Raw genomic sequence first — 12,868 nt, 5'->3', positions numbered from 1 at the left:
ACCGGCCTCTCGCCTTCGACACCGAGCTCGTCAACATCGGCGGCGACTTCGACGCGGCGGCCGGCGTGTTCCGCTGCCGCCTGCCCGGCGCCTACTTCTTCTCTTTCACGCTGGGCAAACTGCCGCGCAAGACGCTGTCGGTGAAGCTGATGAAGAACCACGATGAGGTGCAGGCCATGATTTACGACGACGGCGCGTCGCGGCGCCGCGAGATGCAGAGCCAGAGCGTGATGCTGGCGCTGCGGCGCGGCGACGCCGTGTGGCTGCTCAGCCACGACCACGACGGCTACGGCGCCTACAGCAACCACGGCAAGTACATCACCTTCTCTGGCTTCCTGGTGTACCCCGACCTCGCCCCCACCGGCCCGCCGGGCCTCGGGCCCCTGGAGCTCTGAGCTGCCACCGGGAGAGGAGCCGGGGCCGTGTCCCGAACGCCCCGCCGGCGCGAGCATGACGGCCTGCGCGGCTGGACTCTGCCAATAAAGTAGGCCTGCGCCGGCGGCGGTCACCCAGGGTCCTGCACTGTCTTGACTGCGACACTGTTGTTTCCGGGCGGGGTGGGAAGACACTAATGCAGGTGCAGGGTCAGGGTGAGAGGTCAGAGGGCAGGATTTGGTGAGGTCCTGGGAGGGCAAGTAGGTGGGGATTGGATTGAACCCTACTAACCTAAGCCGTTGTGGGCCTCCCCTTCATGTCCCTTTCCAGGCAGTCCCTCTGACTCCTCCCCATTGACCTTCGACGTCATTCTTAGGGCCCACTGATGGGTGATTCCCTTTTGTGACAAGGGGCAACACCCTGCCTCCTCTCTGGGGGTATGGGATTCAAGGAAACAGCACATCCCTTCTTCCAGTAGGGCATGTGAATGGGATGAACAGTTGATACTTGGTTGCCCCAATTCCTGCCCTTCCAGGAGAAAGAGGGTGATTCGCTCAGGACAGGGGTTAAACAACTTACTCTGACATGGAAGGAATCAGGCTCCAGGAGGCCGGAACAGAACATTTTATAGGATGAGCAACACAAGATCAGGGCTATACCAGCCAGGCGCAGCTCGTCTCTCCGTCAGCCCCCTCCCAGCCTCACTTCGTTCTAGGGTGTTCATCTCATAAGCCTTGTCAAGAGGGACCAAACAAAAAAAAACATTCCCCCCATCAAGAAAAGTATATTCCTCTGTTTCCTTTCTTTCCTCCAACAGACCAAACTAAAAATATCCAGTCTATTCTCCCAGCCCAAATGGAGAACTTAGAAGTTCAGGGATCCCAGAGCACTGGTTGGGCTTAAAAGTGGTATCTAAATTAGGAATGGGTGCTGAGCGCTTACCAGGTTCCTGTTAGATTCTACAAGTCCTCTCACCAACTGCCAGGGTAGGAGTTGGAGGGTCTGACCTGGCCTTACTTGGCAGCTTTGCTTTTAGCATCTCTTAAACACACTGCTCAACCCCAAAAATGCACAACTCTGCCTTTAGCCCTGCACCTGCTGCCTGGGACCTAGAGCCCTGGCTCTTAGCCTATGAGGACCCAGGGAAGAAGATGGGGGAGGAGTAAACAGGGGTCCAGGGTACAAGCCAAGCCCAGAGACCAGAACACAGGAAGAAGAAGTAGGTATCAGATGGAAGTCCTTTCCTAGGATGGGTCTGGCTTGGGGGTGTGGGTGGGGAGGCTGGCAAGTGAAAGGGAAGGGTCAGGGGAAGGGGTCAAGGATCAAAGCCCAGGGTCCCAGAGAAGGGGGCTGGTCATGGGGGCAGAAGCCCTTACACAGGTCCCAGAGTGTTTCCTGTGCCAGGAGGGCAAAGACCTGAGCCCAGCGACCCCTCTCCTCAGCCTCGCTAGCCTTGTGGAGCCGGTAGACACAGGATAGACCTGTGAGGAGCAGATTTTCAAAGTCCCAAGGGCTAAGAGGAGGCCCCTTCCGCAGGTCCTGGAACTGCTGCAGCCGCTGCTTAGCACCCTCCAAGTCACTGGGCACGTTGTGCTGCAGAAGAAGCCTGAGTCGGTGGCCTGGATGTGTGGACGCCAGTTCCTCGTCCTGGATGTGCAGCTGCCCCATGACATTCAGCTCCAGCCCAGCCCAGAGCAGCTGCAAGGGGATTTATGTAAGGGGTGGGCTGGGGTCCCAGGGGCAAGGCAGGGAGCAAGAGTGGGCCAGGGGGGCATAAGCAGGCATTAGGACCCATGCTGGGTTGCCTCCCATCCCCCAGCAGACCCAGCTTGAGACATCCCCCTTCCCAACCCTGAACTTAGGGACCTGTGGACACTCCCACCCCCCTGACCCAGGCTGGAGGAAAGACCTCAAACATCACTTCCGGGGCCTCTGGCTCCTGCAGGCCACCTCCCACGCTGGTGCTGTCCATGGGCTGCCCTGGGGCAGCAGAGAGAAGTCAGGCCCCTGCCAAAATCTGCCCTGAACATCCCAGCTTCCCAGGAGTGCCCCTCAGCTGCCTGGCAAGGGTGCCTAGAGGTTCTTCTAGCTGCAAGAGCAAGAATGCCATCCCATGTTCCCCTCCCCCTACACAAACATGCACATTGACATTCACCCTCCCAGGCATAGGTCTTGTGATCCCAGAATCATCATCCCAAACTCAGATACCACTTTGGCAAATGTCCAGGACTCCTCCTTGAACTTCTACAGTTCCCTTGGCCAAGAGCTCCAGGCCAACGGGTCACAAGACACTTTACTTCCCACTTCCCCTCCCTATAAGCATCTGGGAACAGTGTAACCTAACAGTGCCACTGACCCTCCCCAAAGGTTGAGAACCCCTTTAGGAAGAACCCACTTCTTCCTTGCTTCTCAGCAGTGATGGTGTGGAAGACAGGATGTCTGTTACAGCTTCCTTCATCCCACCCTAGGGTGCTGCCAGGCCCTTGGAATGCTTGTTCCCAGCCCAGGGCAGATCAAGAGGTGCTGCTTTGTGCAACATTTGGAATAAGCCCAGGCCCAATTCTATCCAGGGCCAGCACTGAGAGCACCTAGGGCTATCTCCCTGACTTTACCTTGACCTCTCCAGTTCTGGGGGTGGGGCCCACACAGTTAGCCCCCACAGCACAGGTCAGCCTGGTACCGAACCTGCCCACAGTTCCTACGCCCTACCAGGCTCGGATAGAACCAACTGTTAACTATCAGCCAGCAGCCTTCCTTGGTTCCCATCCACCCCACCCTGAAGCCCCGGTACCTGCATGGTGCTGGGTTGTAGTCACCCCAGGGAGGAGGCAAGTGGCAACTATTAGCGAGGCCAGGAACTGCATTTTCCCCGCCATGCCCCACCACGTCCTCTGAGTCTTACTCTTCCTAGCTGCTCTCTGCTCCTGCATCCGTTTGCCACACACCATGGCTCCAACTTTCCACTGCAGGCTGCCCAGGCGTTCCTTGCTTTTTGTGTCAGTCTTCAATGCTGAACAGGGAGGGGCTGGTTCTGGCTTCCCAGGGGCTCTTTCCATCCCTTACAAATGTGGAATCTTTGGTTGTTGGCAGTAGGAGCCTAGCTCCCTGCTGCTTGTCAAGCCTTCAGCCTATTCCTGTCCAGATGGGCGGGATGCTTAGTTAATAGAAAAATGTTTGGTAGCAAACAGCTCTAGCTTGACCCTCCCAAGAGGTAGGGAAGAGCCCATGCAATAACACTACCTTACTTTCTGTCCTCACATCCAAGACATCCTACAGCTGAGCCCAAGTCTTGACAGCCAGACCAGCCCAGCCTCCAGGGAGCCCCTCAGCAGCCAAGAGCATCAGCTGCAAAACCCGGTCCTCCAATTGCATGGCCAGTTAGCCCATGGACAGGCAGAGAGCCGAGCACTTTCACCTCTGGCACTCAGCCATGGCTGAACAGACCCTGACCAGCTGAGTTAGGGCGTCTTATCCCTTGGGAGACAGATCTACAGTTCCTGAGTGTCTTTTGCCCCATCTCTGGGACCTCCTTTGCTTGCTTACAAAATTCTTGGCTCAGACTAGAGTCTAGGAAGATTCCTTAGCCCAAGCATGATGGGCTATCAGGTTGCAAAGAGCAGGATGCAGGGTTTAAGCCTCAAAAAATGAGCTGCGGCTCTTCCTGGTTCTGGCTGTTGGCTCATGGATCCCTGTGGCTGTTTGGATGGGATAAGGGTGGGTGGGGGTTTCCTTGTTCCACCCAGGCTCCTGGATCCACCAGACAAGGGGCTTTCTCCAGCAGTTGTTGGACCTCCTCCAGTTCTCAGAAAGGGCCATGCCACACCCATCCTGAGCCCAGTGGACTGAGATCTTTCAATTTCAGCCCCAGAATCCCTCTTTCAGAAATATATCCAGGGCTTCAGGTCATCATGTCTGCAACTGCACTATTTAGTCCCATTAAAACACACTCTTTTGTTAGTCTAAAGGAGCAAGGAAAACCCATCTGCATCTCCTCTCTCCAGAGTCAAAGCTTCATGAGCACAGAGGAAGTGGTGAGTTTTAAGTAGGATTTTATTTACACAGACACTCAATTATAGATAAGGCGCTTTCTAGGATCCACATGCCTTCCCTGAAGCTACTTGGTTTCCGGTTTCTTGTCTCCAGCTTCCAGCTTGAGACTCTCAGGAGGCTGGCGATAGGCAGGGAAAGCCTCCCATGGACTGTTCAGGTCAAACTTGCGGAACTCTTGGGACAACTCCACTGGCTCGGCCACCACCCGTTTCACTTCATCATCATAGCGTAACTGCAGAAAGAGAAAGGTAAGTCTGTGCACTGAGGCCTTGTTCCAGTAAGAAACCCACTTTTTCCAAGGCCATGGGTGATTTCTCCAGCTCCTTCACCCACATCATGAGCTCTGAGCTCCTGTTCCAGCAGAACTGACTTTGTTCACCCATCCACACTCTCATAAGGTAATAGTAAGCATTTGCCCAGGATTAGGAAGCAAATCAGTAGCTGAAAAAGAGTAAACCTAAACTAGCAAGCACTCAAGTTCAGGCCCTGTGGCCTTGGCATTAACATTGTCAAGATGTAAAGCAGTCAATTTGGCTTTTCTTGTTATTGGAGGATCAGCTGGACATGGTAAGGACAAACAGGTACTGGAGTGAAGAGGCAAACCAGATTAGGGGGACCATAGGGGAGACTGAAGGTGAGATGAGAGGGAAGTAGTCCTGACCAGAAGTAGCTTGAGAAGGAAATGGAACCATGCAAAAGAGAAGCATTTGGGTACTAAAGAGAAGGGCTGGACTGCTACTCTCAACATTTCTAAAAAATTACTTTGCTACAAAATTACCTGTATGTATACCATAGCCCCTTCTCCTGCTAGTAAACAACCTGCAGCACTGAAATTCTTTATAAGGCTTTTGTAGTCACCTTACTGCTCCTGCCTCCGGCCATTCTCAAAGACTGAACATTTAGTGTCTTCCCTGTCAGCTCCCTTCTCAGAGATCCAGGGCAGGGTAAAATGATACTCCACTTTCAGATCTTGGGGACAGACTAAGCATGTCCTCAAGGTTACCGTGGTCATTAAAATGACTACAATAGTGCCTAACATCAACTGAGCGTTTATAATACACCAGGCTTTACACATAAATCATTTAGCATATCGCAAACCTTAAGTACTATTATTGTTTCCATTTTGCAGATGAGAAAACTTGCCCCAGATTACAAAAGTAGAGTCAGGAATTGAATCTGGAGCCAATGCTCTTAAACCACCACAATCCACGAACCATATTTGCTGTCACACCCACGATCCCCCACATTCCCTGCCAGTCCCTCCCTGAGCTGCTGCCCCAGTTCCAAGGCTCCCACCTCAACGTAGCCAGACAGGGGGAAGTCCTTCCGGAAAGGATGTCCCTCAAAGCCATAGTCTGTCAGGATCCTTCTTAGGTCAGGGTGGTTAGCAAAGAAGACTCCAAACATGTCCCATATCTAGGAAAAAAGAGGTCCTCAGGCAACCAGTCCATCAGTGCCAACACAGGGGTGAGCGGCTATGCTACATCCAGTAGTTTCAACCAATTCTGCAACTCTAGCCCAGAGGCAGGATCCAACGTGTCTATTTTATTTTATTTTATCTATCTAATCTATCTATCTATTAAAACGCCTAGAGCACCTGGTATTCCTAGGTGGTCTCCCATCCAAGTACTAACCAGGCCTAACCCTGTTTAGCTTGAGATCAGATGAGATAGAGCACGTTCAGGGTGGCATGGCATAGACTAATGTGTCTATTTTAACTCACCTCTCTCTCATACCAGTTGGCTGCCTTGTGCACAGAGACAGTGGACTCAATGGGTGTCAGCTCATCTGTGTAAGTCTTCACACGGATCCGGGAGTTGAAGCGCAGAGAGAGTAGGTTGTAAACAATCTAGGAGAATAGAGGGAGCTGGAAAACCAAGATGGCCACAGGCTGAAGGGTCTGAGGCAGGAGTCCCTGAGTGGGAGCACCAAGGATGAAGATATAGGATGGGTTGGGTTCGGCCCTGTGAACCTGCCTTCCGTCCAAAGTTCAAAACCTCAAGATCCTCCTATACTTACAACTACTTTGAAAGGCCTAAGCCACACAATAGCTCAGCATGTCAGCATGTTTATCTTTGTTTATGCTATTCCCTTTGTCTGGGATGTCGTTTGATCCCATCTTCCCAAACCCTAATCCTCACTGGGCTAATTCCTGGTCTCCTGGTCATCCATTAAGATTCAGCACAAAAATTCTCTCTCTTCAAAGAAGCCTCCCAGACAGGGCTAAGTGGCCCATCTGGCATTCTTATAGCATCTCTATAACCTCCCATGTGTTACATGTTATTACAGTAAGCTGTTTATGTGTCCTCGCTCACAGGGGGACTATGGGAGACTCCTGGAGGACAGGTATTCAGTATTATTTCTTTCTCAATCCCAGAATCTGGTAAACAGTACATGATCAGTAAATATCAAAAAGTATTGAAAACTTATTGTATGCTAGCAATCTATCTGTACTATTTCATATAATCCTCACACCACTCTATGAGGTAAGGACAATTTTATACTTATTTTGCACATAAGAAAACTAAAATTCAGAAAGATTAAACAAAATGTTTGAAGTTACACAGCCTACAAGTGGCAGATCCAGGATTCAAACTCGAGGTCTGCCTGCTTCTGAGGCCCCAGTTTAACTGCTGTGTTGAACTCTCTGACCCAGACTGAAACTAAGAAGGTTATGGGTCCCAGTGGTAGCTGTCACCTTCCTGTCCCTTCTTTTCTTCCCAAACCTTCTCAAATCTCCTTACTGACCTCAAAACGGTTCTGCCGGGTGGGGATGTCCACTGCCGTCAGATCAGCCAAAGATTTGAACTGTGCGTTACTGTGATCCCTGAGAAAAGTGAGCACTGGGATGACTCCATCAGGATGGATACAGATCTCTAACTCATTGAAGCAGGACACCTGCAGGCATGGAACAGGAGGGGAGAGACAACAAAGAGCTACTGAGGGAACAGCTAACTTCAGCTGATTCTCCTGGTTTAAGGTAGAGAAAGAAGCCCAAGATGGGATGAAAGAATCTGTGGGGGTTTTTTTTATACCGGGATGCCCACTCCCACATGACCTGAGAATATGGTTCTTTCTTGTCCCAGACCAAACAGTAGTGAATATTACCTGAACTTGTTGGACATACTTGGGCAGGATTTCAGCCACATACTCTCCAAAAGCTGAGAGCTGTTTGTGGGCCACATCATTCCGTGGTCTGACAGTGGCTGGAAGGAGAAGGCATATTTAACAAAGGAATGGCAAAGGCAGCAGCCAGCCCTGCATCCAGTCTCTTGGGTTTCTGTGAATCTCTTTAGCACCTGGCTGGTAGCAGGTTCTCAAGCTAAGAATTTCAGGGCTTAAGAGCCCTCACAGATTATCTAGTTGAACCTCCCTCCCATTTTTTTTTTTTTTACAAAGATAAGGAAACTGAGGCCCAAAAAGGGGAAAATGCAAGTCTCCTGACTCCCAGTCAGCTTATGTTGACTGTCACATATCTCACTCATGCAACCCGAAATCACTGAGTACCCACACATCATAGACTGCAAGGTAATGGTTAAGTGTTCTCTGCCTTGGCAGCAGGCAGGCCTGCTCTGTCACTCAGCTGGTGCTGTGACCCTGGGCAAGTTACTTCTCTGAACAGTTTCCTGATCTATAGTATGAAGAGCATAATACTATCGATTTTATAAGACTGTTGTGAGGACTAAATAAGATCATTCACTAAAACACTTCGCAAAGTGACCAGCACAAAATAAGCACTCAATTAATGTGAGCAGGCTCTACACTAGGCTGAGGCCCGAAGGTTATGTTTCCAGCTCTCAAACTACTGACAGTTTAATGAAAGAAAAAAGTAACCATGAAGACGAACATGGGGGCAATCAGGGCCATAAGAGACAGGCTCTAAAGGCTCCAGGAGGGCCCGATTCTGCCTGCAGAGTGAAGACCATTGCAATCAGGGCTCCAAGGACAAGCAGAGATTTGCCAGGACACAGAGAAGGGCATCCCAGAGCAAGGACAAACAGCTGACAAAAGGAATGAAAAGGCCCCCGTCTGTAGTCCCGAGAAGGGCCAGGCTCGCACATACTCACGGCGCGTGTCGGCCGCAGTGCTTTCCCTCCTCATCGGCAGCAACAACACCGAGGGTCTCCTCGCCACTGTACGGGGAGACAAAAGACAAAAGAGCGCAAGGTGAGTCCTGAGGGGCTCCCTGCACAGGGAGCCCTGCTGCTCCTGCCCCGGGCCTCATCCGACTGTCCCCTGCTCACCCCTGGGCAGCGCCACGGCTCCCACGAACCCCCGCCAACAGCCCCTCGCCGCTACCGCCGCCATGTTTTCCGGATGCAGATCAAGCAGCAGAGCAAAACCCACAGGACACGGAGCCTCAAGGGCACGGACCGGAAGCGGAAGTGTGCATCATATATTCTTCCGGGCAGTCGCGGGGTAGGAAGCAGAGGTTCCGGTTTCTGAGCTTCGGAATGAAAGGAGGGAACGCAGGTGATAAAACAAGGCAAGCAGGTGAGGAAACCGTGAGGTGAACAGAGCCCTAGCTTGGCAGCGGCTGGAAAGAAATCGAGGACTCTAAAGAACCGGACGGGTGAGATGAGGGGAAGGTATTCTGGTTCTACATTCCATATCCCTCCCCTGCTCCCTAAACTAAGCTTTTGACAAGGGCTGCGGGGCATAGTGAGTGGGGGACGGGAGAGAAGAACGGTTTCCCTGGAGACCGTTTCCCAAGTAACTATAGGTGGAGCGGCGACACTACACGTAGCAGTAGGCCTCCTCGTGCCCCAGGCTGGGGACGTCTGGGCTGTCTCGAGTTCTGGGAGGGAGCCTTGGGGAGTCATTAGGGAGATGCGGGGAAGGGCGGGGGGAAAGCTCACAAAAGAGCAAATATGGACCTGAAGACTCACACTGGAATTTGAACTCCCTGCGCGCGCGGCTTCAGAGCGGGTATGGGGGACCTGCCTGGACACTCACTAGGTCTTGGGAGCCTTTTTTGTTTGGTTCTGCTCCCCAATGCCTCACTAGTTTTATATCCAATAGTTACTTGGTTTGTAAGGCTTTTTGCCAGGCTTTTAAGATCATAGGCTTTCTCCATATATTGACCTAAATACCAAACTTTTTGTTACATCGTGGAAAGGAATATTCAGTGTTTTCTCAGGGAAACACTCAGAGTAGGAAATTTTATTGACTTATTAGGGATGGGGTTGCCACTGCAGGAGAATGAACCCAGTTGTGGTTGGAGGAGAGCATCAGAGATGTTATTGACAAAGCCAGGACTAAGGCCAATATGGGCCTACTTTGCTTTTTCCTTCTTCCTCCCTGAATTTGGACTGTTTGATTAATGGACTGTGGCTGTGGATTCCCCAAGTTACTGAGGGTGGTGTTGCTTTGCAGACAGCTGGCAGAGAGAGAAGTTGGCTACCATGGAATCACCAGAGGAGCCTGGAGCATCCATGGATGAGAACTACTTTGTGAACTACACTTTCAAAGATCGTTCACACTCAGGCCGTGTGGTTCAGGGCATCATGAAACTGTGTCTGGAGGAAGAGCTCTTTGCTGATGTCACCATTTCAGTGGAAGGCCGGGAGTTTCAGCTCCACAGGCTGGTGCTCTCAGCTCAGAGCTGCTTCTTCAGGTCCATGTTCACTTCCAACCTGAAGGAGGCCCACAACCGGGTGATAGTGCTGCAGGATGTCAGCGAGTCTGTTTTCCAGCTCCTGGTTGATTATATCTACCACGGGACTGTGAAACTTCGAGCTGACGAGCTGCAGGAAATTTATGAGGTGTCAGACATGTATCAGCTGACATCTCTCTTTGAGGAGTGTTCTCGGTTTTTGGCCCGCACAGTGCAGGTGGGGAATTGCCTTCAGGTGATGTGGCTGGCAGATCGGCACAGTGATCCTGAGCTCTACACTGCTGCCAAGCACTGTGCTAAGGCCCACCTGGCCCAGCTGCAGAGCACAGAGGAATTTCTCCACTTGCCCCACCATCTACTCACTGATATCATCTCGGGTAAGTTGAGGGAGGAGGCATATCATACCCAGCTACTTGGGCATGGTGTTCAATGGATGTTTAGTTCAGGACAAAGGAACCCTCAGGCTTCCCAGTATTAGTTAATAGTATTATTGGTAGGAATTTAGATACTTTCTGGGAGAAATTGAGTTGAGATTTAGTGTAGCTGCTGTTAGAGACAGAGGCCTTTATTGAGGAAGATGCCAAGAAAATGAAAGCAGCACTTATCCACAAAAGGTAGTGAAGAACCATTTATATGTATACTCTAATCTCTCCTGTGCATAAGTGTACTCATCTGTCCTGCCCTGCACTTTTCATACACCTATGGGACTAGTCACCTAAGTAAATTAACAATGGACAAGTTGGGATATCTAAAAAACCTTGTAAGTTACAGACCAACTTTTGGTAATCCTGACCCTGCAACTGAGGTATAATCATACTTTACATATGAGTGCTGCAGCCTAGTAGATTACTTCCATGGCAAATGGGAGTGCATCAAACCATCCGTTTATTTTTTTTAAAAAAGGCAATTTTAGGTTAATTTCTCTCTCACACACACACACACACACACACACACACCCCTAAATGGTGGCAGTCTAACAAAGTGGTTCACATCTTTAAAGCCCTTGGCTCTAAATTTCCCTTTCTGTCAGATTCCTGTTGACCATGCCTTTCCTCTGGCTCTCACAGATGGAGTTCCATGTTCCCAGAACCCAACAGAGGCAATAGAAGCCTGGATCAATTTTAATAAAGAGGAAAGAGAGGCTTTTGCAGAGTCACTCAGGACTAGCTTAAAGGTAAGGCAGATTTGTTTAGAGTTGGGACACTGTAATAGCCGCACGTTATAGCCTTCAATTGGCCTGGCCTCTTTGGTGGCTGGTGATAAGGTCTCTGGCTTGAAGTTACTAAGAGCTGTGAAGGAGGATGAATGAGCCAAGAAGCCACCAGCTTCTGAGCTCCAAAGCTCCTTGAGAGAACTACTTTCATCATTGCCTTAACAATCCTAAGCACCCTTTGTCTGAAGCACCAGCTCAGACATAGTTTTTAAAAAGCTCAAAGGATGAGTATGACAGATTCTCTGTTCTAGCATAAAATTCCTGAAAGTGATTGGAAGAGAGCAGGATGACACAAACTAGAAGGGAATACGTTAGAGTAAGATAAAAGTGTATGGTCCAGTATCTTAAGGGTATGCGTCTCAGCCGAGCCTTAGCCTAGAACCGATATCATTTATAATTTTAATTTTGTCAATAGGAAATTGGGGAGAATGTGCACATTTATCTGCGGGAAAGAGGAGAACGTGCACATTTATCTGATCAGGAAAGAGTCATCTCGTACTCACTCGTTGGCTGTGTCCTTGCACTGTGCAGAAGACGACTCCATCAGTGTAAGTGGCCAAAACAGCTTGTGCCACCAGATCACGGCAGCCTGCAAGCATGGTGGAGACTTGTACGTGGTGGGAGGGTCTATCCCACGGCGCATGTGGAAGTGCAACAACGCCACTGTGGACTGGGAGTGGTGTGCGCCCTTGCCCCGAGACCGGCTCCAGCACACCCTGGTGTCTGTGCCTGAGAAAGATGCCATATATTCACTGGGTGGCAAGACACTAAAGGATAGCCTCTCCAATGCAGTTATCTATTATCGGGTAGGTGATAACGTCTGGACAGAGACAACCCAGCTAGAGGTAGCCGTGTCAGGGGCCGCTGGAGCCAACCTCAACGGGATCATCTACTTACTAGGGGGGGAGGAGGGTGACTTGGACTTGTTTACCAAACCTTCCCGACTCATCCAGTGCTTTGACACAGAGACAGACAAGTGCCATGTGAAGCCCTATGTGCTGCCTTTCGCAGGCCGCATGCATGCAGCTGTTCATAAAGATCTGGTGTTCATCGTGGCTGAAGGGGACTCCCTGGTGTGCTATAATCCCCTGCTAGATAGCTTTACAAGGCTTTGCCTTCCTGAAGCCTGGAGCTCTGCTCCATCCCTCTGGAAGATCGCCAGCTGTAATGGGAGCATTTATGTTTTTCGGGACCGATATAAAAAGGAGGATGCCAACACCTACAAGCTTGACCCTGCCACTTCAGCTGTAACTGTCACCAGAGGCATTAAGGTGCTGCTTACCAATTTGCAGTTTGTGTTGGCCTAAGGCTGTGAAAGGACAAGCAGCTGACTTTTGTCCTCCCCTTTTTGAGCACCTACCCATCCAAACTTGAAGTCCCCGAGGCTCCAGTTCAGAGTACGATGTTATTTTTTGGTACATATTCAAAAGGCAGCACTCAGCCCTCCCCTGAACCCATAGAGGTGGCCCATTTGGGGCTTTTTAGACTGCTGTTGCTCAGCTGGCTGCTTGAACTGAGAGTAGGCCAGCCTGTTTTCTGCTATCTGGCAATCCTATGCGTCACTGCAGATTGCTTAGAGCAAGCCTCTTTATGGATCTTAGGCACAGCCTCCC

At 50.7% G+C, this 12,868-nt stretch overlaps 4 protein-coding genes across 8 annotated transcripts in view; 2 read left to right on the top strand and 2 right to left on the bottom strand.

The window, feature by feature from the left end:
* C1QTNF4 (C1q and TNF related 4) overlaps positions 1-480 on the top strand; it is a 3,383-nt gene extending 2,903 nt beyond the window's left edge. Inside the window, exon 2 of the mRNA XM_006908157.2 lies at positions 9-480. Coding sequence (XP_006908219.2) covers positions 9-395 — 387 coding nt within the window. The 3' untranslated portion in view covers positions 396-480. The remainder of the gene's footprint in view (positions 1-8) is intronic.
* Positions 396-4,278, bottom strand: FAM180B (family with sequence similarity 180 member B). The gene is made up of 3 exons (XM_006908124.3): positions 3,167-4,278; positions 2,285-2,355; positions 396-2,073 (listed from the first exon to the last, which is right to left on the bottom strand). The coding sequence occupies exons 1-3, from the start codon at positions 3,429-3,431 to the stop codon at positions 1,678-1,680; spliced, it is 732 nt and encodes a 243-aa protein (XP_006908186.1). The 5' UTR covers positions 3,432-4,278; the 3' UTR covers positions 396-1,677.
* Positions 4,279-4,407: 129 nt separating this feature from the next.
* Positions 4,408-8,822, bottom strand: NDUFS3 (NADH:ubiquinone oxidoreductase core subunit S3). The gene is made up of 7 exons (XM_006908122.3): positions 8,670-8,822; positions 8,493-8,558; positions 7,534-7,631; positions 7,174-7,323; positions 6,149-6,274; positions 5,722-5,841; positions 4,408-4,657 (listed from the first exon to the last, which is right to left on the bottom strand). The coding sequence occupies exons 1-7, from the start codon at positions 8,731-8,733 to the stop codon at positions 4,490-4,492; spliced, it is 792 nt and encodes a 263-aa protein (XP_006908184.1). The 5' UTR covers positions 8,734-8,822; the 3' UTR covers positions 4,408-4,489.
* Positions 8,814-12,868, top strand: part of KBTBD4 (kelch repeat and BTB domain containing 4) — a 4,495-nt gene continuing 440 nt past the window's right edge. Inside the window, exons 1-5 of one of the 5 annotated variants that reach the window (XM_015586397.2) lie at positions 8,814-8,998; positions 9,802-10,419; positions 11,110-11,216; positions 11,671-11,691; positions 11,723-12,868. The exon at positions 11,723-12,868 is cut by the window's right edge and continues 440 nt beyond it. In XM_015586397.2, the coding sequence (XP_015441883.1) occupies positions 9,831-10,419; positions 11,110-11,216; positions 11,671-11,691; positions 11,723-12,562 (1,557 nt within the window). In that variant the 5' untranslated portion in view covers positions 8,814-8,998; positions 9,802-9,830 and the 3' untranslated portion in view covers positions 12,563-12,868. The other 4 variants (XM_015586395.2, XM_015586394.2, XM_025044107.1 and 1 more) reach the window with 4 other exon arrangements.

Source organism: Pteropus alecto, unplaced genomic scaffold (genome assembly GCF_000325575.1).
Source record: "Pteropus alecto unplaced genomic scaffold, ASM32557v1 scaffold71, whole genome shotgun sequence".
Taxonomy (NCBI): Eukaryota; Metazoa; Chordata; class Mammalia; order Chiroptera; family Pteropodidae; genus Pteropus; species Pteropus alecto.
This window is presented reverse-complemented; position numbering and strand designations above follow the sequence as displayed.